We start from the raw sequence: 24,684 nt of genomic DNA, 5'->3' as shown, positions 1-24,684 counted from the left end.
TATGTTGTACCTAACGTGACAAGGAAATCGGTATAATTCTCTTAGGCTTGTGCTTAAAGACTCATTTATGTCATTTTTGATGCAGTAGGTGTACACCCCAATTGTTATATCTCTCAACAATGACCAAGCACATCTCTTTTTTATGTGGTGAGTAGATTTAGCATCATTAGAGATGCCTCTTAAGGTAGGACATATAGAGAAGTTGCCAAAAAAAATTGTGATTTAATTGAAGCAAATTTATGAAACTAAGTAATATGACTAAGAAAAATAAATGAGAATGAAAATAAAAATATAACAAAACTAATATCTCTCATAAGGATGTTAAATCTTCTCATAAGGATGAATGCCTACTCTCATAAGGATCCTTTTGCATCAATAATGCTCAATGTTAAATCTTCTCATAAGGATGAATGCTATCTAAGAGGTATAAAAGTAGATGTAGCATTGAATTGAGAACTCAACATTTACTATTTGAATAGATAAACATGCAACAATTTATGGAGCTAGTGGTGAATGTCCCTACCTCTAACAAGTTTACGAATTTGTCAGTGAAACAAAACAATCTCATTGGTAAATTTAAGATATCTTTTTGGGCCCAATAATACCAAGCTTTGGCTCCTCAAAAGAAGATGCTCAAAACCCTGTCAGCTAATTAAGTATTTCAAGTGCTCAGAGTGGTAAAAGAGATGTGCCTAATAACGAAAAAATATGAATGCCTACTATTGATTGAGGTCAAGAAAGCACTGTCAAAGAGCATATTATATGTTGTATTTATCCAAAACTGCACAACCAAGTACCGCATGGTAAATATTAGGGTGTAACACTAAAATTTTGAGTCCAAGAATCCGTCACCAAGAAAATTCCAAAAACAAAAAAATAAAAAGCAAAAAAACTTGGAGCCCAAACTCTCATAAAGAAAATCCTTTTGAAAAGGGGAAATACATAACATATAGTGTGAACTCCTAAATATCTATCATTAAAAATATTTACCAAGAATGGGTTTCCATGAGAAAAGGTTCCCATAAATGATCCCCGTGATAGTTCAATTTCTAGAGAGTTCTCCAAGTTATCTAATCATCACCCAACTTTAGTCACTTAAACATAAATCAATTGTGATCCTAACCCTTTTATTGAGAGAATATTTATGCCACATGTGGAATTGAAGATCCGTCAAAGACATTATCACTCAGAGTTCGAAACACAAAAGGAGGTGGAGGAAGAATAAGGAGAAGATGATGATGATGATATGATGAGACAATGGATATAAATGTGTTTAGTGCTCCTCCTGGAGAACACAGAGAAGAACGCACAAAATTTGCTTTGGGAGATAAGGAAGAACGAAGGGGAGAGGAAGAGTCGGTCTTTATTGATACAACCAATCTCGCTTGCACATATAAAACAAATGCAAAGATGAATAAAAGTACAACCAAATAAAATTTTATAATTAGAATCTAAAATGAAAGAAATGATTACTCAAATGAATATAATGAGGCAAATGATGCTCAAGTCCTGCACATATTCCTTCTGCTAACTAATTAACAAGCATCCAACACCTGCTTGTACATACTAATTTAACCAGAATTTCAAGGTTAATGGAACCCCACAAAATCTAGATACAAAATGTCTTTATAACTTGGTAAAAAAATTATAGATCGCATGAGCTTGCAAATCAAGAAAAGAAAATCAACAAAAACAACTAAACATTAAAATTGCATGACAAGTTATATTTTTTTTTCTATGTTTCAAATTAACAAGTTAATATAATTCTTATAAACCCATGATACAAGGATTTGGTAAGTCTTCTCAGTAGGATGATAGCTATCCCAAAATACATATTTTGAAACATCGGCACATACTGATGAAGTCATGGTATTGCATAACACTGCGACTTCAAGATCGCCAGTGCCACAACAACCCTTTGTTGAGACCTCAAATCCTGCATAATTTTATCATTTGAAAATTCATATCGAATCTTGAGATTATGTGTATATATACATAGCCTAAGAAGATGAATTCCAATGCATGAATTTAAGGTTTTATAAGAAAAAATAATGACTATATTTGAAGGTTTTATTGAAGTTTGAGGACAGGATTTAAATCTTTGACATTTGCACCTATAACACCATTATGTCATAAACATTTTATCTATTTCATAAATCAACACTTGTTGTGATTTGAATGATTTGGGTCGTATAAATTTAAAAAGACAAAATTTAGGTATTAGATATGTAAATACATATGAATTGGGTCGTATGTATGTAAATTACCCTCCATACAACAAAATTTTATGTATTCATATATCTAACACTTAAAGCTTCATATCTACACTCATAACATCATGCTGTCATGATATATTTATCTATATAAATATGAATGTTCAACTTACATAAGAATTGTGTGGTATTTATGTAAAAATGAGGGTCGCTTACCATACTTAGTGGGTTGTTGAATGATATCATATAGGATATCATATATCTCCACATATACCAAAAGCTTTCCGGGGTATTTAGATTTTAGCCCTTTCAATTGCCCGGCGAGGGCTGTATTGAAAATTTGAGCCATTTGGTTCTGCTCCGAAGCACAATTTCTCTGCACCCCACCGTCCAGGGTTCGTTGTGCCGGCACACAACCCACCGGCGGTATTCCCACCACACCAATTCTCTCTGCTCCTTCCTTGACTAAATCCTGCATAATAAATATATAAGCTAATAAGCACAATTATGCATTGTTTATTTATCCATCCTATAATGCCATTTAATAATTATTATTTTGAAATAATAAGTATGTAATTTTCACTAATTAATATACCTACTTAATAGAAATGAATTACTTATATGACATTTTTTATATAGTTTCCCTTATATTGAATGATTTTCAGTCAATCTCTACTAAATTGTTGAAAAAATATTACATCAAATTCGCGCGTAGTTTTACCGGGCCGATCATCTCTATGACGTAATTTCATTGGACTCCACACGTATCTCTATGTCTGGAGTACTCTGATGTAATAATTTTTCCTTCTTTCATCAAGGTCTACTTTCGGGAAACAGGAGTAATTTACAGTACTATTTAAATTTTATTTTAAATAACATTAAATTTAAATGTTGAAGTAAGAAAAATTGAAATAACTGGATCACAATTTTAAAATTAATTAAATTTATTTTAAAATAAATATTAAAAAATCAATTTAAATTAATATTATAATTATCTCAAAAGGATAGCTCTACTAAAATTATTAATTTTTTTTTAAATGTTATAATATATAAAAGCTAAATTTATTATTATTTTGGAGCACACAAAGCATATATATTTGACCTTTTAAACTATAAAATTAAGATAAATCAATAAAATAAATATATGCAACCAATCCCATATTTAACTCCATTAATTTTATTTTATTGCTTTAAAATCATTATTACTCGGTTTCAAAATTAATATATACAAAACAAAATAATAAAAAATAAAAACTATATATATATATATATATATATATATAATTTTAGTGGAAATTAAACATAAATATACCTCGACAAAGCTGAGAGCCGACTGGAGAAGAAGATTAGCGTATGAAGGAGCATCGTATTCCCTTTTCCTGAAAGGTGTAGTATAGTAAGTATTGGCCACGTCATCACTCCCCGCGCACACCACATATATACTTCCGGCGAGAATCCTCGTCGCCCTTTCATCGCCGGCGATCGCCCTCACCCTCTGCTTGTACTCCCTGAACATATCCAGCTGCTCCGGCAATGACATCACAGACTAATCCAATTATGCATAATCAACTAAAATGATTAATTTAACCGTCCCACAGATGAAGAGAGAGAAAGAGATAGAGAAAGAGAGAGAGAGAATATACCACTAATTTTGAGGTGAGAGGGTCGAAGCCGGACCCACCGGAGGCGAAGGTAACGCCGGTGAGAAGATCGGCCGGCATGAGACCGCTTAGATACGGTGGCAAGTATTCCTTGACGCCCAACATTGAAGCTGTTATACATACATCAAGAAAAAATTCATTTTGATTGAACATTTGAGCCAAAAACTGCAACTTTTGGATTAAAAATTAGATTTTGGAAAGAAAACATGAGCTACCGATGTAGTCTGAGGGGATCTTGCCATTGCAGAAGCGGCCGGTGGGGAAGTGGCCGGGGAAATCGATACCGTAGGGAGGAAAGTTGCACTTGATAATGGTGTCCATGTCATTGTTGTTACCGGTGTCGACGATGGAGTCGCCGAACACGATGACCGCCGGGACCATCGGGCCGGTCTGGTTTGAACCGTTCATGGCCAGAACTTGGTTTAAAATGGATAATGAAAGGAGAAGAGGACTAATAAAAATGAAGAGCTTCATGATAGTCCTGTTTTGGTTCTCCTTTCGGGGTGAATTCTTCGCTTTGCTCTTTGGGTTTGATGAGTCTCTCGATACAGAATGCTTGACCAAGTTGTGTGTCTCTCTATATATATGTATATATATATATATATATATATATATATAGATAAAATGTATTTATATTTTTTTGAGAAGGCGTGCAGTTTGTCTTACATTTGGGAAAAAATATTGACTTAATTTTTAGATAACAAGCGCGATGCGAAGGAAGCGGTGGGAAAAATAGAAAAAAAATTGTGTCCGTTTTTCGGGCAAAGCTTGCGTTCGAAATCCAGACACTATATTTTCTATAGATTTGAGGCCGTGAGAGGGAAGTAGTAGTAGGGCTGTTGAGGATTCTGTTTCGGGCTGAGCTGGAGTTAGGTTGAATAGATTTAGTGCAGTTTGAACTTGACTTAATGCTCTTTATATTCAATTTTGAGCCGAGTCGGCTTGAAATTAAAATGACTCATTCCGGCTCGAAATTGATACTAGTTTGCTCAAATTGAGCTGTTTGGATTCATACCAACTCATAACTAGCTCGAAATTAGCCCGTGATTCAATATATTCAGTTTTACTTTACATTAAATATATAATTTAAAATGAGTTCAAGCATAACTTTTTATGGCTTGAAATATTGACTTAAACAAAATTTAAATCCAAAGTTTCAGCTCATAACTCATTTCATTTATTTCTATACCAAATTCAAATCAATTTTCTAATGAACAGACCTAACTTCAAGCAGCAAGAAAATAGATTAAATATGTATTTATTTTGGGTTGGGTCAGTTTTAATTCCTACTACCAATTCCTTCTGTCCTTTTTTTTTTATTTTTTTTATTTTTTAATTTGGAATTTAGGCATTTAAGTTTATGTTTTCAGCCACTGTGAGGGTTAAATATTCGGTTCCAGAAGTCAAGAAATTGTTAAAAAAGAAAAGAAAAAAAAAAAGGAATGTCCGGAAAACATATCATTTTTTTAGTAAAATTAAATGTTCTTTATAAAATCTTAACTGATATGCTTCTTCTGGTGCATAGACCACGTGGAATAATAATGGATACATTCATGTTAGCATGCACAAATGACAAGCACTGTGAACGAGGGTTTGATCGACCATGTTGAATCACACCCAAAGACGTTGAATCCTAACTTTGAATCCGCATTGAGTTTTGTTACAACAAGTCGGGGGTGAGCTTCGGCGGTCACCAATGAGGTGGTTGGCAGCTCCAAAACGGGAAGTATTCACCAGATCTTCAATGTAGAAATGACACGGTGCTTCAACTCCTTCTCTCGGTCCTTCTTCAAGCTTAGATTTAGGTCTTGGTCCCCTTTCAAGAGAGGAGCAGGGTTCTATTTATAGAGTATGGGAGAGGCATCTCTGCACAAAAAGAATGAATCTGGATCACTTCATCGAATGACCCGGAGAGATTTCCTCGATCGGACATTATTCTGTGGACATGTGAGTGTCTTTCTTATGCTAGAATTGAGTGATTTTTATCGAAACGCAAGATTTAACTATAAGTGTCAGATTTAGAATATATTTGACGTTTAAATTAGGCATTGTAAGCTTCTAGAAGTAGCTAAACGGCCTGATCTGAGTTTGATTTGACTTAAATTTGACCAACTTTGGCATCGTTGGATCTATCTCCTCGAGCTGGTCAACTTGATTATAAACTTACTGGAATCGGAGTTCTGGATGATTTTTATTCTCAGTTAGAAATTTTTTTTTTATTTAAAAGATATTTCAAGATCTGTGCCCGCCATGAAATCCAAGAATTTGTTGATGACCTATCAAATATAAATGAGAATGGTGTGGACGTCAAACCAGAGAGATAGAGGGTGTATCTTCTTCAAATAAAATTAACCAAATAACTCAGATAATGTAGATATATCGAAGTAACTATCAAATAAAATGGAAACCCAAGTTTTGGACAGATGTAATCAGAAGGTCATACTTCAACCTACCAAAAACCTAACCTTATCAAAATTTTCGGAAACTATATATTTACATGACCGTTGCTCTTCACTTACCAGATCTCTCTCTATATATATATATATATATATATATATATATTCACATAAAATCTACATTAGCATACGTGGCACCCTTGACTACATATTTAGCTAATTCTACCTTCATGAAAAGAAGGTAGGGCACTTACCACTGTCCTGTTCATTAAGATATAATTTAATTTTATAAATATATATATATATATATATAGGTGGATGAATGAAGTTGACCCGACTGTTCTAGAAATATAATCCTAAATATTCATGATATATAAGAAAATGTTATGAAAATATTATGAGAAGTTTGGTGGGTGAATAATAAAATAAAAAATAATTAAATGTTAATGATATGTAATTAAAATATTAACGCATTTAAATATGTTTGGGAGAACAATAATTGATTCTGATATTATTTTCTGTCTATATGCAATTACGTAAACATCATTTTAATATTTTGACATAGTGATTATTGTTTTCCCCAGTTATAATCATCATTATCCAGATATAACTCTCTTAAGGTACCCCGTCATCTAATTAATTACGTGCATAAATGGACTAACCAGATTCTCGCTAACTTCGTCTACTATCCAGCAAAACCACAGTCAAAAGAACGGACTTGACAGAATCAATGGGAAAAGATAATCATGTTAAACTTGACTCTAGTACAACTTTGTGAAATGACTAAAGAGTTGTAGGATAAGTGGAAGTCGGCTTGCCAACGGAATTGAAATACAACTATTTTTAACATTATTTTACTTATTTCATGAGACGTATGTTGGGTCTAGTCTCTCCTTAATTAAGTCATGCCCAGACACACGTCCAGCCATTGGGAAGTATTTCAATTAATATTATGTGTTTTGTTTTGATATGTTAGCAAGCCTTTCTGGATCATTGATTTGTTGTGCAATGTGTGTGATTAGTTGAGTGCTGACATAGACACTACTCTTATAATAATATTATTAATAATGGTGAAGAAGAAAATAGTACGTTTTGATAGTCGGATATGCGAACAATGACCTGGATTGCATCACGTCATATGCATGGGGGTGGGGGTGTTCATATCTTTTCGTGGAAATACTATATGATGCTTATTCTGGAGATATTCGTAGAGAGCGAAAAATATAAATTAATTTTAGTTTATTTGAGTTTATTTGAACTCAAAACCCATCAGATCTATCGTGTAGGCACATTTATTTTGATTAAAAAATAATTAAAATCAGTCTTTGAATGTCCTAAATTTACTCATGAAAGTTTTCGACTCAAAATTGCATCAAGATTTGTGCTTGATGAAATAAAATTGTGAATGTATTAAACATACTGTAATTTTTTTAGAATAATTTATGAAAAAATAGGCATAAATAAATAATGATATAAATAAAGCCTTGAAAATCTATTAATGTTATTTATGGTAACTCTCATTTTTCTTATAGTAGATGTAAACACCTAATTAAGTTTCAATTTTTTGCATATATTCCCATTTTATTATTTATGCATGAAAAAATATATTTTATTTTATAAAAATTAGTGATATTAGATAGGTAAATTCTTAAGAATTGATTGGCCTATGAAATGTCCAATTATTATTCTGCCACTCAAAATATTATGCACCATGTTTTATATATATATGTATATATATATATATCAGAAATACATTTTTGTTCAACTCCTCGTAAGAGTGATGGTAAAGTAAGAAATGGTGTAGTCTGTCTAGTAAGATCAGGTCATGTCTTTTCATCATTTACTTGATCAGCAACATTTAATGGTTTCTCTGCGCTTCATCTGCGGATCAACAACATTGAAAGCCTCAAAACATGAAGGGGGTCGTACTACAATTTCATTTCAAAACTGCCCTAAAAAAAGGGGCACTTACAAACATACCACACAATTCTTATAGATTTATACATTCAGCACCTAATTTTTCATGCTTGCTTAAATAAGACTCATATCCTTCACATCTCATAAAAAACATCACAATCATTAATGTTAAATCGTGATTTATTCATGAATTATCTAAAAATTAGAGTATAAGAAATGAGAGAGAGTAAAGAGTCACAGTAAATGTCTCGTCTTTTAGCCTCTTCTATAAAATGATCTCTCTTTTTATTGAAGAAATTGTACAATATAGTGTTATTATACTTTTGTCATTATTTAATGAGGGTTGTATAGGATATTTTAGGTATTTTATATGTATGAGCATATTGCTTGGCTATCCTATGACTCGGTTAGCTGGGTTAGTATGGTTTCGACTCGGCTCTTGATTCTTGGATGTGGAGCTCCTATCGATAGATTGGGACTAGGCTATCAAGCAGAGGTTGAATTACTGTAATCCAATGACGAATGAGTGCTTTAAGATGATTATGTCTCTATTATAGTACCAATTCCTGGTCCCTAAAGAGAAGCCTGGGGAGCATCAATGGGACTGTTGGTAATTGCGAGGAACAAGACTCTTTCCTCGGGTCAAATCTACAATAATGTAAGTGTGTGTCTTCGCTCGATTTTCTTATAATGGTTAACTTGGGTGCTTATCTATCTTGCCTTTTCTGATCTATTCAGACTCTGATTGTTTTTTTTTTTTTTTTTCATCATCCTTCTCTTAGCTCAGTAAGTCTTCGTCCTTGGCTTGCATGGATACATCCAATTGGATAAATGGGTTTCTTGGCTTATTGCCGGTGAGCCCTTCTTTATTATACTTACTTTTTTCCAGACAGCTGGATCTCTTCAAGATCAGCACCAACACATTCTTGATGTACAACTAACATTTTAAAAAATAAAATACATGTTTACATGAAATGTTTTGAATGGAAATATAAACTTCTGGTGTTTGATGAGTAAATGCATGAGTACTGTGTGGCATGTATGTAAATTTACCAACAAATAAAAAATAAATTTAGTAAATTAGACCGACCCACCATCATTTATTGATGAGAATATTTTGAAGTTCAGCCATCACATTTGAATATGCAATTTGAGCTAGATTATGGTGATTATTTCTTTCTTAAGAAAATTAATTTCAAGTTTATTTTAAATTTGAATTTGTAATGGTCATGCTAGATATGAAATCAAAGAGGACAACTACAATATATATGGAAAGTTGCGTCGCATGTAGCGCTGTGAATTTAGCTTGAAGTTGCTTGATCGCTAAAAAATTGATTCAAATGTTGGCTCGGATATAAATCAGATCGAAAGAAAAAATCTACTATGAGCCGAAACTTTGGATCAAATTTTTTGTTGAGCCGCTTTTGAGCAATACATTGATCTGCTTGAGCTAACGATATATTTTCTCAAGTAAAATTGAATGTAACAAGTCATGAGCCAATTTTAATTCAAAAATGCTCCAAAAAAACTCAATATGAGCCGGTTGGTTTCAATTTAGAGCCAGAGCGAGGCGATCTTGAGCTGACACGGATCCAAATACCTCAACTTGAGTCGGCTCAATTCAATTTCCACACTAAATCTATTCAAGCCGATTTCGTGCCGACCCTAACTCATCTCGAACATTATAAGCTAAATATTACTTGAACGATGTCTGAACTCCGCTGGAATGTTGCTTAAACCCTTATGAAACGGCATTAATACGGTTGTATATATCACATGTGTTTGTATAATTCAGCTCTAAGATATGATCAAATATGGTATTCTCTGTTGGCATTATTGTGATTATGGAGGATATAATGAATTTAAATATTATAAAATATAAAGTTCTCTGCAAATGAATTATGTTGCTTCTCCCCATTTGCTGGTGTTACAAATTTATGAGGAAGTAGACCAGCATTGACTGATATGGAGAAGCGTTGACAGGCTATATATATATATATATATAATTATAATTATAATTATTTTTTACATATAATAGTAATAAATCTAATAATCATTAAATTTATTTTATTATAGTAGGTGGGCCCGGTCCACCTACTATAATAGGTAGCTCTACAAGTAGCTATATAGTAGGTGGGCCCGGTCCAAATTAAAATTAGAAATATTTACATGAATACCACTCGATTTTTATGCATTTGCATCTATATATATATATAACATCTAAATTTGGGTGGTATATATGTAAATATCAAAGTTTAGAAGCTAGATATGCAACTAAATAAAAAATTGAGTAATATGCGGGTAAATTACCCTTAAAATTAATGTGATAATTAAAATTAGGGGGGGATTTACATATATACCACACAATTCTTATGTATTTAGCATAAAAATTACCACCTTCATTAAGTTTTTGAAAGTGAAATGCACACTGTATACATAATTTATATATATATATATATATATATTATATATATATATATTAAAAAATGAACAAGTTCGAATATTGAAGAACAAGTTTATTAACAAACACATTAGAAAGCTTGACTTGGAGGGCATCATAAAATGATGATGACATGCTCTTTTTTTTTTGGTTGTCATGACTCCAAGCTACTCAGAAACATGCCACAATTTGGGTTGTGATGCAGCTCCCTTTGCAGTCAGGTAGATGGCAATAAGTAGTTGCGTAGGGTTGTAAGCTGAGATCTGACCGCAGTTTCAGAGCGGCTTAATAGATATACTATATGTCAATATAGTTGAGGAATCAATTCAGTTCCGTACAGTTAAAGTAAATAAGAATTTTAATGCGAATAAATACAGCACTGATGAAAGCAAGTAGGGACAAAAATGTGAATTCAAAATCAATTTTAATGAGCATATGCCATGCACTCAGGCATTCATGAGCTATCCGGCTGCAGTAAAGAACGCAGTAAAAACTAGTGCAGAAAATGATGCTTAATAGAGGAAATATGAATAAGTTCGGGGCGAAACCAAGCTTTGATGACAAAAAAAACAATATTATCACCATAAAATAAAAGGATTGTTGAAATGTTAAAGCTGACTAACACCTCAATTAATATAAGTTAACCTGCTCCTTGATTTGCTGCCCAAAAAAAAAAAAGTTTGCATTGTATTTTTCATTTGGATCTTTGGTGGGATGAATATCAAATGCATAGTAAAATTACAATACATTTGTAATTTATCTTCTAGTTTATTTTCAATGTATTTTGAATTCAATGGATTTGGGCACTCGATGCGAGTCATTGCCAACAAAGTCAGCCACTGCTAGCCAATCACCAACTATCACCCGCTGGCCTCTATCACCAGGAGCCACCACCAGTAGTCCATCGCCCAGAAGCGAGTCAACCCCACCACTGCTGCTCGCTTGTTTGCCACCACCGCCCTCGCTACCCCGATGTCATTTAAACAACATCAAAATATTTTGAATACAATGTATTACTTTTATAATATATTTAATTTACATTGTTCCTAAATCAAATAGCCCCTAAAAGAATAATTAATTTTTTAAATTATTTTTTAAGAGTTAAATAGTAAAATATGAGATCAGTTTTTAAGGTGAGATAACGCGACACGTGCAAGTACTTGGTGAATAAAGGAGCATTTATGAATAAGAAAGTAGCAGTGATGATACAGAGCAACAACTGTATTTATGGAAGAGGGACACAGGAAACCAGTAATGAGTACAAGCCTTCAACCACCTAATAAGCTGATCACAACAAATGCAGCAGCGCAAAATGATCTCCATGCATTACTATTCTCCTCCCACTTTTGAAGGTGTGCCATTAGTGTCAGTCAACATCAAAACTTGAAAAACAATGTACAGGAAGTTGTGCTTCATTTTAACCATTTCAACTAGTATTTGTGTTATCATGTCATTATTCTGAATGATTGAGTGAAGTTACTAGAGCCGATTACAGATAGATATCACTCAGTTTTTTTGATATTATTCACTGAGGATTATCAGTTTTATAGGTAATGGAGGATGATGTAGGCCTCACTGTGCTCTGATTTGAATATTTTTCTTCAAAAACACAAAAGAAGATATTACCTATTGTTGTATTCCAGAATTTACTTATTTATGGATGTATAGTTTCCTAAGTTATATTATCTTGTGATATGAAATTATAAAGGTCATTTGGCCAGGTTTTAACATAAGAAGATTTGTACATTCTGCTCAATTCTTACGTATTAAACTACTTGTGAAGAATTTTTTTCTAATGATGTTTCACGGTGGTCTAAATAGTGGTATGATGAAGAGGAAAGATTGAATCCTAAAACGGTACAATTAGACAAGTTAGAGGCGGGCGATCATTTAATCTCGGCATGGACAACAATGATGCTCTAATGATGTTGAGACTTGAAAAATTTAATGTAAGAACATGAGATGTTTATATCTAATTCACCATAGTGCACAAGCAATTTAGGATAATGTCAATATGGCGTATTCCAACTTTGAAAATATCTCACATTATGAGTTGTATGTTCAAAAGGATTTTACATTCATTACAGTTGAAAATTTCAAATTTGTATATTTATCATCGAAATTTTACTGTTTATCTATAGAACATTAAAAAACATCAACAACAAGCTTTTATCCCACTAGTGGGGTCGGCTACATGAATCATTTTTCTCCATTGTGTCCTTATGAGCGTCATAGTTTCATTTAATTCCTAATAAATTAAGATCATTTTTTATACAATATGCCCAAATCTTTCTAGGTCTAACTCTCCTTTTCTTAACATAAGTCGAATCTAAAACATCTGCTCTCCTAGCCGACTCTCTAATTTTGTTTGCCACTAAAGCTACACCAACCCTATCACGGATATATTCATTTCGTCTTTTGTCAATAAGTGTAAAGTCGCCCATCCACCTAAGCATTCTCATCTCGGCAACACTTAACTTAGTTTTATGCTTCTCTTTTAAAGGCCAAGATTCCGCACCATAGAGCATTGTAGGTCTCATCACCATCTTACAAAATTTTCCTTTCAGTCTAAGCAGCACTTTTCTACTGCAAAATAGGCCAATTCAAAAACATCAAAATAATATAAAAAATAACACATAACCTAATGGCATTGCTCGATCCCGTTGCAATCAATAATAAAAAAGAGGCCTTCTTTTACAACAAAATGGACCTAAAAATATATCTCTAAAAATCTTGATGTCACAAAAGATGTTCTTGATATTCTAGCTTGGTAGAATGTCTTTGCACCAAATTTTCAATATTCTGCAAATGGCTAGCAAGCAAATCCAATATCTACAATTCCATAAAAGTCAATTTTTAGCATAAGGAGACACATTCTTGATGCATTCAGTTCTTATGTAAGCTCTAATAAGTCCTCAAGAGTAGATGTGAGCAAAATGGACAATCGATCCTATATTGTGGAGGATATATACAACATGGATAAATTTGATGAGCTTATTTTTTAAACGAGTTTTTCTTTAAATACATTTGATGTTTAAATTCAAAGTTTTGTTACCAATGTTCTGTTAAAGACTCGTCAAAGTTCACATCTGAATCGCAACCTTTGTTCTATGTTTGATGAGAATTATCTGCATGCATATATGCAGTTACAAACAATATGCATCTAAATTGTTTTTGATAATGTACAGGTGTTTATATGTTAATGTACTGTTTAAATAGTTTAAACTCTGTTAAGGAATCCAGCAACTATCATAACAATAAATTATATTGGTGCTATAATATTAAGTGCTGTTTTGCCATAACTTTACAAATCATATATAGAACCGATCATAGTAATCCTAATCATTCAAATAGATGCATTTAAAGCATTATGCATGTAGCGAGCTCTCTCAGATTGGAAACTGCATTAGCACCAACAAATACAAGAAACTGTACATTTTGCTTTCACACATATCATATCAAATTTTTCACAACTAAATAATTTATTTCTTGTGAATAATATGATGTTTTTTTCTGGTTGGAAATCACAATGATCGATAACTTAATGATTATCAAGTAAATTATATTGTTAACATTTTCAATCTGCATAATAATCAACACCGGCCCATTATTATTTGTTTTTTTTTTTTTGTGTTTCAAATTACAGGGGATGATATAATTCTAGCCTTTGCTGATCAAACAAAAGAAGCTGTTTAGCTTGTCACAAGTTTTATTTACTTTTAAGTAGATGTTCCAGCAATCTATCTTTCTACCTAGCTTCTTGTTGAATAAATTCAACATATGCTAATCTGATATGGATTACTGATTTAATAAAAAATATCAGTACTACTAAAAAATACAACCCTTTCAAAACAAGCGAATTTAATCTTAAACACCGCATATAAAAGGATAAGGATCTCTTGGTTGAAAGGTTAAGCCCTCAACGATCAAGCTAAAGTTGTGAATTCAAGACCTCTTGGGTGAAAACTAAACATTCAACCATCAAGATAAGGTTGCGAGCAAAGCTGATGTTATTTTCTGGACTTTAGATCGAAGAACTGATTGGTTTCAAAAATCAGTCAATTAATAAATCAAAATAAACCGAATGCACCCCTCTATTTGTATTAATTCAATTAATCATTCACAAATCTCGATGCTATCTCGATAAAATTTGAGAAAGAAATATTCTAAATTCAAATTCAAGATCTGACCACGATTTATAGCAGATTTATAGTCAAACTTGGCTTCATGACAAGATGAACCTAATAACAGAAAAAAGATTCAATCTGAGTCCAAATAAGCTCGGATCCAGTTATTACAACGTAGTTAAAAGATTTGGCGGACTAATTGAAAAGTCAATCTCAAATTTTAGCATCTTTATAGTCAAATCAAGCAGTTCGACGATAGCAATCCGACGAGTCCAAAATCATTTAATTCTAAGGACATTGGGACACTTAAATATTAAAAAAAACTATTTGTGAACAAGATAATAAATATGGACCGTCCCATGAGTGTATTGAGATCTTTGCTAAATTTACTAAAATATCCCCCTCAAAAATTATAAATAGGTGGAGAGGAGAAGAGACGGGGGTTAGCTGACTACAAAAGCTTAACTCTTGAAGTCTCGATGGTAGTTATCAGTCAAAAGAGTTTGTTGTCAACCACCGCCAACAAATGCTACAACAAACTACGATTGTTATGGATACTAATTATAACTTTTGTAGCAAACTATTGTTAATGTAACCATCAACTAAAATTTTTGTAATCCAATTATGATTGTTATAGCTAAAAAACTATCATAAAATTAAGATTGCCAATTTATTTAATCTTATCTTCCATAATTCAGGAGATGAGTGAACTTCTATACTTTCAATTTCATAATGTATTACTCTTGGCTGGGCTAGACCTCATTATTTTTTTCTTTCCAAGATTTGTTCAAGTAAAAAAATTGATTTTCTTACATCTCTATCTGTGTGTGTGCTGGAATATTATATTGAACAATAAAATTTTCCAACACGCAACAAGTGGAGAAGCCAAACTCATATCTTCAGCCAATGGGACCAGTGAATAAATCTATCTCAAGTTACCCTTAAAAGAACTGGAGCTATTGTCAAGACCCTAATGATGTCATTTGTGACAATGAGAAGGATATATGTACAGCTCATAATCATGTGAACGTAGGTGGCCTCCCTATTACAGGAAAATTTGATAATAGGATTTTGTGTAGCTCTGCATTGCCTCCTCGGCAAAAGAACCAAAGGATTAGCCAGAACCATATCTAAAAAAATGATAAACAAACTTAGACATACATCCAACTTTAGGAGTGTTGAAAAATTTGTTGCTTTCTTTCAATTAATCGAGGATCCAATGTTCTTCCAAAAAAGAGAAGTTGGAGCGTGCGCGGTGCAGGACGCATAGTTGCAATAATGATTGTTACCTAATTTAAATGTTCCCTTAATGGACTACCGGCTGGAAGAATGCTGGAGCCTGCTACGGCTTGTTGAATATACCACGAATAGTTGCAAAGAAGAAAATATTCCAAAGATTAACCAAATTCATTGTTGATATTTTTGGACCTCCATCATGCAAATGTTCAATGGACATTTCCTAAAAGTGTAGAAATAAGAATGCTAAACAATCAACCTAATCTACTCTAAATGCTGATAAGGACCGAGGAATTGAAAAAAGGGGGCATTTTCATACATACCGCCCAATTACAATGTATTTATATATCTAGCACTTAAACTTTGGATTTTACATTTATACCACCCAAATCTTTCATATTACATAAAAAATGCCACCGTTTTAACATTTGCACATTTTCATGTATGTGAAAATTCAAGTTTAGGTGTTAGATATGTAAATATAAATATATAAATACATAGGAATTGAGTGGTATGCATGTAATATCAAAAGTGATACATCCCTGAAAAATCATATTAATCCGAATGAAACTCGATGCACAATTGAAAAATATTTCCAAATATTTCCAAATTCAAATTTGGAAATATTTGCACTCCAATTTATGATCAAATGAAGTATCTGAGTTAGGCAAACCAAAAGACATTAAAAATTATATGATATGAGGCCAGATTATTCACTTAAAACATAAAGAGAAGCTTTAGAACATGCATACTTTGAGGGAACAAATGATCTCAAAATCTAGCAAGTTCATAGTCAAATCGAGTGTCTCAAAGAGACGAAATCACTTATTTCGACATCATTAAGACCTTCAAATATGCATAAAACTACATCCAATCAAGAGAATCACTCCATTTCGTCTGATAAAGTGGTCCGGATTCATGCAATATTTACGGATGATGTCACTCCCAAAATCTATAAATATTCCCTCACTCTCCTCATGAAGGGGGGCCAGGACCTTGATAAGAAGGTTGAGGAGAGCTTCAAGCTCTTGAAGGCTAGATCACCACCATCGTTGGGCGACGTATGGCAACCGCCGCCGAACCACTTATATCAAGCCACCGTCATCGTGTCAAAAAACCATCGTCGGGTTATCACCGCCATAGGACCACCGGACTCGGCCAACGTCGGGCCATCATAATTGTGTCAGACCCATGACGTTAGGCCACCATTGACATCGTCATGTTGTCCCCGCCAACATCACGCTGCAATCGTAGGACCACCACCTCCATTCTAAACCACAATCATCGGGTTGTCATCACTATTGAACCACCGACATCCAACTGAGTGTCACACCACCAACATTGTGCCAGACCACCATTGTCCGGAGGACATTGCCACTAGACCACCAGCACCCAACCGAAATATTCCTGCCAACAAGAATTTAATGCTAGATTCTTTTAAAATCACCATAACAATGTAAATTTTGGCAGTTGCACTCCATATTAAATGTGTTTCAACTTTTAATTTTTGAATTTACGTCATGTCAGTGCATAATCACAATCTTTATTAACCTGAACAGTTGACATAAAATTAATAATGAATGAACTTAGAACTGAGCAATTCTTAGCGTGAACTGGAATGACAATTTGCAATTAGAAGATTACATTGGAGGACCTGAAAATGGTCATTTACTAGTAAAAAGGACCTCATGCCATAGGAGGACTAAGAAATCCGCTTTATTTAACAATTTTTTTCTGAATAATTATTAGCTCTTCTTATTAAACTGTGGCAGCCTATAAAAATTATCCCTGCAGTCAAGTCCAGCTCAAGTATCAGTTCCATAGAAATAATAATCAAAACTACAAATCAAACGCTTGTTACAGATCGCAAAAAACTTAACCAAATGGGATAAAATTTTAATCTATCAACTCTTGGGATAAAAATATCAGTCAATTGAAAAGAAAAAATAAAATAAAACTCTATACTCACTGGGACTTCTATGATTAACAAAGCAACGTACTAGATAAAAACGTTCATGAATCTTATTAAGGGAATAATTTCATTTGAATGTATACAAAATCATATTGCATAAAAAATAATAAAAAATAAATAGCAGCAAGTAATCTGATTTTAATGTTTATAAATTTGCAAAATGTTACCAGATCTAGTATAATATGCTGCAGCTCAAATATTAGCCAAAATCTCAGCAACTCAGCTGAGCCTATGCTTGCTGTGTATAAAAATTAGTTGATACAAAGTAATGGCTTCTAGGCTGGAAGACGTGAAGAATCTCCAACAACTGCTTCCATTCTTTGGTACCACTCTCCTATATCAGTGTTCTCAACCATATCCCTACCAGCCCTCAGATGGCGAATTGGTCTAAGAACCCCAAAGACAGCAAGGTCTGCCAGATTAGGCCTGGAACCACCTGTAGTTGCATTTCAAATATTAAATTAGAATTCGTCCGATGATCTTATACTGCTGCTACGATGTGAATTTCATTACAAAATAAATGGGACATTTGCATGCATACCACCCAAATCCTATGTATTTACATATATAACACCTAAAATTTATTTTTTATATTTATACCGCCCAAATCTTTTATATCTCGTCAGAAGTGCCATCATTTTAACTTTTAATCTATTTATCTTTTAAAAGGTGAAATACACATTTTCATGCATAGGTAAGGTGGCATGTAGGTAAAAATTGAGTTATAGGTGTTAAATATGTAAATACATAAGAATTGAATGGTATACATGTAAATCTTCCTAAATAAATTCAATACTACTTTCATAGATGAGACAATTTCTTCTACAGATATGCGGCACTCGGTCAAAAAGTCGTGAAGAAAAATGTGCATGGATTTATTAAGGGAATTTGTATCATCATATCACTCAAATTGACTATAGTACTATCTAATATCAAGGATATACCATCCAATTCCCAAAAAAAAAAAGGATATGCCACTATTAGAAAGATGTTAAATTGGTTAATTGGAGCAAAACTGAATGAAACATGGCAATTGATTCTGTTAAAAAACTAACCTTATGTTCAACAGTTAAAATAAAAATAAAAATCTCCTCAGCATGAGTCAGGTTAACACAAATAGACCTTAAAAAAAATAGCCCAGTCCAGAAATAAAATTGAGCCAAGCATGGCAGTCAATCTAAGTAGCCTAAAATTCTACCCAAATCAGTTTATTCACTTTTGACTTAATCAAGCATGACATTAAATTCTCGTAAGGAGGGTACATAGATTTTTTTTTTTTTTTTACATACATTAAAAGTTAGGATGCATGTTGTTACTTATATAAGAATCCCTAGTCATAATTAGAGGACCAAGTTCAAGAAATACAAAATAACTTAAAAAATTATTGCTTAAGCGGCCGCAAGGAGCTGAAAAAAATTAAACTGGATGAAGTTGTTGCTATTTTGCAGAAAATAAGCCGTAAACCTACCAAGAAAATCTCTGCCATCTAGAGCTTTTGTCCATGTTTGTGCTGCATCATATAAAGCAGCACGCTCATCAGTAATGCCGTACTTTTTCTTCAGCTTCTTCGACACCATGTACATCACTCCAGCACCAGCATATTTTGCAGTTAACCTCTCAGTAAAACTGAAGTTGCCTGCACTCGCATTATGTGAGCAAAGATGAATAAATATGCATCTCAAGTTTTAAAACTGAAAAAGAAAAAGAAACTTATAAGCGTAGCACACAGTACATATGTATTTACATATCTCAAGACCTAAACTTTCATATTTACATAAATAAAAATTTGGACCTTTAAACTTAAACATAAAAAGGTGTATTTCACTTTTAAAAAGTGATACTAATGCTATTTCTTATGTGATACTAAAGATTTGAGTGTTATGCGTGTAAATATGAAAGTTTAGTGTGAGACATATAAATACATAAGAATTTTGCGTCATGTATGTTAATGCCCCAAAAAAATGATAAAAATATCAATAATTCCAAATAAGAAAGCAAAAGCGTGCATTGGTTTATTCTATATCGTCTCATGTAACATGCATTTGTTCAAGCAGATAACAATCTCAATTGAGTAAATTCATAGCTCAAGTAACCTACACAAATAAATCCAGACTGGAAAGCAGTTGGTGAGAAATGAGAAAATGATACCAACATTATCAAAGTTGGATCGCCTGAAATATATCAAATGTACTTCAAAAGTAATAAAACGTGAAAGATAAAAAAATGTATTTGCCAACTAATCCATGTTAGATGGATTCATGTCTTCAAATTGAGTACAAAACTACTCTGAAATCCCCCATTCAAAAAGCAATATCTCGCACGTAAATAAGATTTCTCTACTAAAAAGTTATCAGAATTCATAAGATAAAAGTGGTTAACAATACTCGAATTTCAGAATTTAAATTGATGTACAAAACATGTCCGTTCAGGATCAGCAATTTGAGCTCATTTTAATATTTGACTTATAGTGTACTTTACGAAATTAATATTATGAATCACTACATTAGGAGAGTATCTGGATTAGAAAATATTCACTTATTTATGATTATTTTCGCCTTCATTTGTTTCCTATTGTACTCAAATATAGACTCATAGATTCCGTTGATAAGACATAAAATTCTTTCTTCTCAGCAATGTATCAGAGATTTTCTCATCCAAAAAATGTTGCTCATCCATGCCAGCAATTACCCATGTTAAAAGCCCAACCTATGCCCTATGCCCTATGCCCTATGCCCTACGCCCTATGCCCGTAGACCACACCTATGTAGCAAGCACTCTCCCACACTCTCTCATCCAAATCCATGCTCACCATATTCTCCCACATTAGTGATCGCTCGGCGGTTCTCCCATTCTTGAACTCCGCATGCGCTCTCCTTGCTCCACTGCCTGCCATTCTCTACTCGTTGCTACCCTAAGCTGCTTGCCGCTCTCCACATGCATGACCATTCTTGCTATATGTGCTTGATGTCCCACTTAACATATGCATGCACTTACTCTTACTCATTATCATACCCCTTCTTATTACCCTAGCAATCATCTATATCCATCCTTACAACTCAATCGTGCGACATGAGTTGTCAAGGCCAAAACTTTCCATCTCTATTATTTGAGTTTCCTCTCAATTTTTGGATTTCATAATACATTGTCATGGCTTTTGTCCCTAGTTTTCCTAAGACAAAATCATCCCACACCATCAACACTACCAACATATTTAAAAGTATGATGCGGGGCCCATGGGGGACCGGCAGGGAGCAAATCTAGCCCAGCTAAAACAGGCGGTCCTCTTGGAAGGGGCCCCACTGCCCCCTCCTTCCTCCTCTTTCCTATTTGTTTTTCTCCCTTTTTTTTTCTTTCCTTTCTTTCTCTTTCTATTTTCCTTCCTAGACTCTTTCCTAATTTAAATATTTTCTTAAAAGCCTAAATCCCGATTTTATTCTCCTTCCTTAAACCTTTCCTAAAAAATCCAAGATCTTGACTTATTTTAATTCTCCTTTCTTAATTTAAATGTTTCCCAAAATTGGGTCAAGTCTCTTATAAAAAGGAGTTGATGCGTCTGGAATTGGAGTTCTTGATTTTGAAATCTGAATTCAGTTTTATCTGTGTATTACTTCTTGGGGGTTGTATCTAACGACGAGGAAAGTATTCCGGCTATAAACACATCTGAGGTGGTGTTTATCTTCGTCGTTTCGACTACTACCTGTTGTCTTGCAGCTCGCCGACATTCCAACTCTTCCAACAATCTAGCCGGCAGCTTCCCTGCCTCCCTCTTACTCTTCCAGAGCATGCCACTCCTCCTACAACCTCTCAGCAGTTACCGTAGCCTCGACTAAGAAGGGATGAAGAGCGGCACATCCGACAATACAGGATTTGCCATTTGACAAAAACAAGAAGGCAGAATACAGGGTTGTATGCGTCGCTGCCTGTACCAAAAGCACTCTGGGTGGATGTCAGCATGGACTTCATAATAGGCCTCCCCGAAACACAATGGAACAAAGATTTTGTAATGGTTATAGTAGACCGAATTTAAAAAATGACACATTTCGTACCATGTCACCGCATGCTAGACGCCCCTTATATCACTGACTAGTACTTCCGAGAGATTGTCAGGTTACACGGGATTCCCATAACCATTAACTCTGATAGAGATGTCAAATTTTTTAGCCACTTTTGGCATACCTTATGGAGGAAGTTAGGTACCAAACTCCAATTTAGTTCAGCAATTCAACCACAGACAGACACTCAAACTGAAATAGTGAATAAAAGACTGAAAAACCTACTGAGATGTTTCGTGGGAAAGAATATCAAACAATAGAATCGCATTTAAGCTTATGCAGAATTTGCCTACAACAGATCCACAAGTAAGAAGATAGGACAGTCCATTCAAGATTGTCTACGACCGCAATCCGTTCACACCGCTTGATTTGGCCCCACTCCTACCAACGTTCGCACTCAGCCAAAATGCTACATAATGGGTTCACAAAATTCACCAAATACAAGAATAGGTTAGGAACAAGATTGCTAGACAACAAAAAATATCAAGCAGAAGCAAACAAATCAAGAAAAAAGGTGGCATTCCAAGAAGTTGACCCATCTGGATTTGGTTGAAAAATGAATGATTTCCTGTAAAGCTTTCCAGAGCACACGGACCTTTCAGAATTTTATGAAAACTCAACGACAATGCATACAAGATTGACTTATCAGTGCACTACAACATTTCAGCCACATTCAACGTCGCAAATCTTACTATGTACATTGAAGATCCAGAAGCTTCGACAGTTAAGGTCAAAGCTCCCCCACCACAGGAGACTGGTGCGGGGCTCATGGGGGACCGACTGGGCGCAGGTCCAACCTAGTTGAGCCAGTCGGTCCTCTTGGAGGGGGGGGCCCCACCGCCCCCTCCCTCTCTTTCCTTTCCATTTTTCTCACTTCCTTTTTCTTTCCTTTCTTCCTCTTTCTATTTTACTTCCTAAACCCTTTCCTAATTTAACTCATATTTTAAAAGCCTAATCCTGATTTTTATTCTCCTTCCTTAATTAAATCTTTCCTGAAAATCTGAAATCTTGATTTTATTTTTATTCATCTTTCTTAATTTAAATATTTTGTAAAATTAGGCCAAATCTCTTATTAATAGGAGTTCATGTATCTAGAGTCAGGAGTTTTGATTTTGAAATTTGAATTCAGTTTTATATAATTGTTTTCTCTTGAGGGATGTATCAGACGACGAATAATGTGCTCCAACTGTAACTCCGTCCGAGGTGGTGTTTGTCTTCGTCGTTCTGACTACTACCTGTTGTCCAGCAGCACACTAACGTTCCAGCTCTTCCAACAATACAGTCAGCAGCTTCCCTGCCTCCCTCTTACTCTTCCATAGTGTCGCCACTCCTCCAACCTCCCTGCAAGTTACCGCAGCCCCGCTGCTCTCCCAGATAGCCAGTCTGCCTACAGCCACCCTGTAGCTTGTCTCACTTCCCATTCCTCTCCGAGAGAGCTGCCACTTCATCTGCAGCCTACCTCCAGGTTACCGCAGCCCTGATGCTCTCCCAGATCGCCAAATGCTCCCTTGCAGCTTCCCTGCATGCCGTCACAGCACCTACCACCCCCTCATAGCAAACCGTAGTCTTCTCTCTAGCGTCCATTCTGCTACCGCCTCCCTCCCAACAGGCCGCAACCATCCTCAGGCCCTATGTTGTTATTATTAATGGTGTAGGATGATTTCATCTTAGGAAGACCTGTTATATTTCTAAAAAATATTATCTCAAAAAAGTGATAAGTAGATCCATAGATATTATAGTTGTTAAGGAGCAAATGGAACAAGTTACTCCGCAATTGCCCCTTCATAGACCTACAAAGTCGTTAGCAAAAACCAAATCAAAAATTCCTTGAGGCCAAATGTATCTCTAATAATATCACATAATGGCTAACTCCATATTGCCTGGTATTGACACCGTCTATTCCAAAGTCTTCAAGTCACCAAACTACCCAATCCTCCTCCAATCAATCGCTTTTGGCAAATCTTTGCAGGGGTGGCAAGGGCAATCAAGGGCATGGTGCAAGACTAATAGTGGTCGTGGCCTTGTCCAGAATACCTTCTCCTTTTACTCTAAATGAAACCATACTAATCATCCTCCCAAGCATTATTGGGAGAAATTCATTTAACCTTTCCACTCAACATGCTTAACATTAATTCTTAAACTCTTCCAGTGCCTCCTTTTCCTGATCAATAACACTTTCAAGAAGATTGTAAACAACTACACATTCAATCACAATAAATACTGTCTATTTTGATGTATTTTCATACTTTTTATGTCTGCTCTACCAACTACCATTGTTTTTTATGGTTCTCTCCTCTCCCATTTTGGAAACAGTGTTGTGCATTCTCTGAATCTCTCTCTTTTAGTGGGCTCTGTCCAACATTTCCCTATCAGTTTACCATGCATTCGTTGCCTTAACAGAACTTACAATAATTGGTAATATTTTATCCTTCTTATCCTCAACATGACCTTAGCTCGAAAAGAAATGGTTGATGGAGGTGTTGAAACCAACAATATTTAATACTGGACCATTGATGCTCCTTATGCTACTCTTCAGCTACGTATCATAGACATAGTTGATTTAGCCATTATCCTCGCAATAAACCTCAAGATTATGTTTGTCTAATTTTCACTATATTTGAATATTCTGCCTGCAGATTATATGAAAATTGTCACGTATCATTCTGCCTT

The 24,684-nt window shown here is 34.3% G+C and overlaps 2 protein-coding genes across 3 annotated transcripts; both read right to left on the bottom strand.

The window, feature by feature from the left end:
* Positions 1-1,716: 1,716 nt before the first annotated feature.
* LOC110036561 (GDSL esterase/lipase EXL3-like) lies at positions 1,717-4,435 on the bottom strand. Of its 2 annotated transcripts, none has more exons than XM_020741032.1 (5): positions 4,090-4,435; positions 3,857-3,984; positions 3,526-3,759; positions 2,430-2,685; positions 1,717-1,936 (listed from the first exon to the last, which is right to left on the bottom strand). In XM_020741032.1, the coding sequence occupies exons 1-5, from the start codon at positions 4,346-4,348 to the stop codon at positions 1,743-1,745; spliced, it is 1,071 nt and encodes a 356-aa protein (XP_020596691.1). In that variant the 5' UTR covers positions 4,349-4,435; the 3' UTR covers positions 1,717-1,742. The 2 variants fall into 2 exon arrangements, with proteins under 2 accessions (XP_020596691.1, XP_020596700.1); XM_020741041.1 differs by having other exon boundaries at positions 3,526-3,735.
* Positions 4,436-18,043: 13,608 nt separating this feature from the next.
* Positions 18,044-23,435, bottom strand: LOC110019487 (prostaglandin E synthase 2-like). Its single transcript, XM_020717157.1, has 3 exons — positions 23,273-23,435; positions 19,431-19,598; positions 18,044-18,398 (listed from the first exon to the last, which is right to left on the bottom strand). Exons 1-3 carry the CDS (start codon positions 23,433-23,435, stop codon positions 18,238-18,240), a joined length of 492 nt encoding a protein of 163 aa, XP_020572816.1. The 3' UTR covers positions 18,044-18,237.
* Between the last annotated feature and the right edge of the window lie 1,249 nt (positions 23,436-24,684).

The sequence above is a fragment of the Phalaenopsis equestris genome, unplaced genomic scaffold, assembly GCF_001263595.1.
Source record: "Phalaenopsis equestris unplaced genomic scaffold, ASM126359v1 Scaffold000002, whole genome shotgun sequence".
NCBI lineage: Eukaryota > Viridiplantae > Streptophyta > Magnoliopsida > Asparagales > Orchidaceae > Phalaenopsis > Phalaenopsis equestris.
Note: the sequence above shows the minus strand (reverse complement) of the source record. Positions and strands in the feature narration are given on the sequence as shown.

Bases quoted from the DNA above. Each gene is read 5' to 3' on its own strand.
- LOC110036561 (XM_020741032.1), bottom strand. From the start codon at position 4,348: ATGAAGCTCTTCATTTTTATTAGTCCTCTTCTCCTTTCATTATCCATT. The intron at 3,760-3,856 runs GTATATTCTCTC...TAATTGGATTAG, and splicing joins CTCTCACCTCAAAATTAGTG to TCTGTGATGTCATTGCCGGA. The intron at 1,937-2,429 runs GTAAGCGACCCT...AAAATTATGCAG, and splicing joins TCAACAACCCACTAAGTATG to GATTTGAGGTCTCAACAAAG.
- LOC110019487 (XM_020717157.1), bottom strand. From the start codon at position 23,435: ATGGGAAGTGAGACAAGCTACAGGGTGGCTGTAGGCAGACTGGCTATC. The intron at 19,599-23,272 runs GTTAGTGTGCTG...ATGCGAGTGCAG, and splicing joins ATTGTTGGAAGAGCTGGAAC to GCAACTTCAGTTTTACTGAG. The intron at 18,399-19,430 runs GTAGGTTTACGG...ATGCAACTACAG, and splicing joins AGATGGCAGAGATTTTCTTG to GTGGTTCCAGGCCTAATCTG.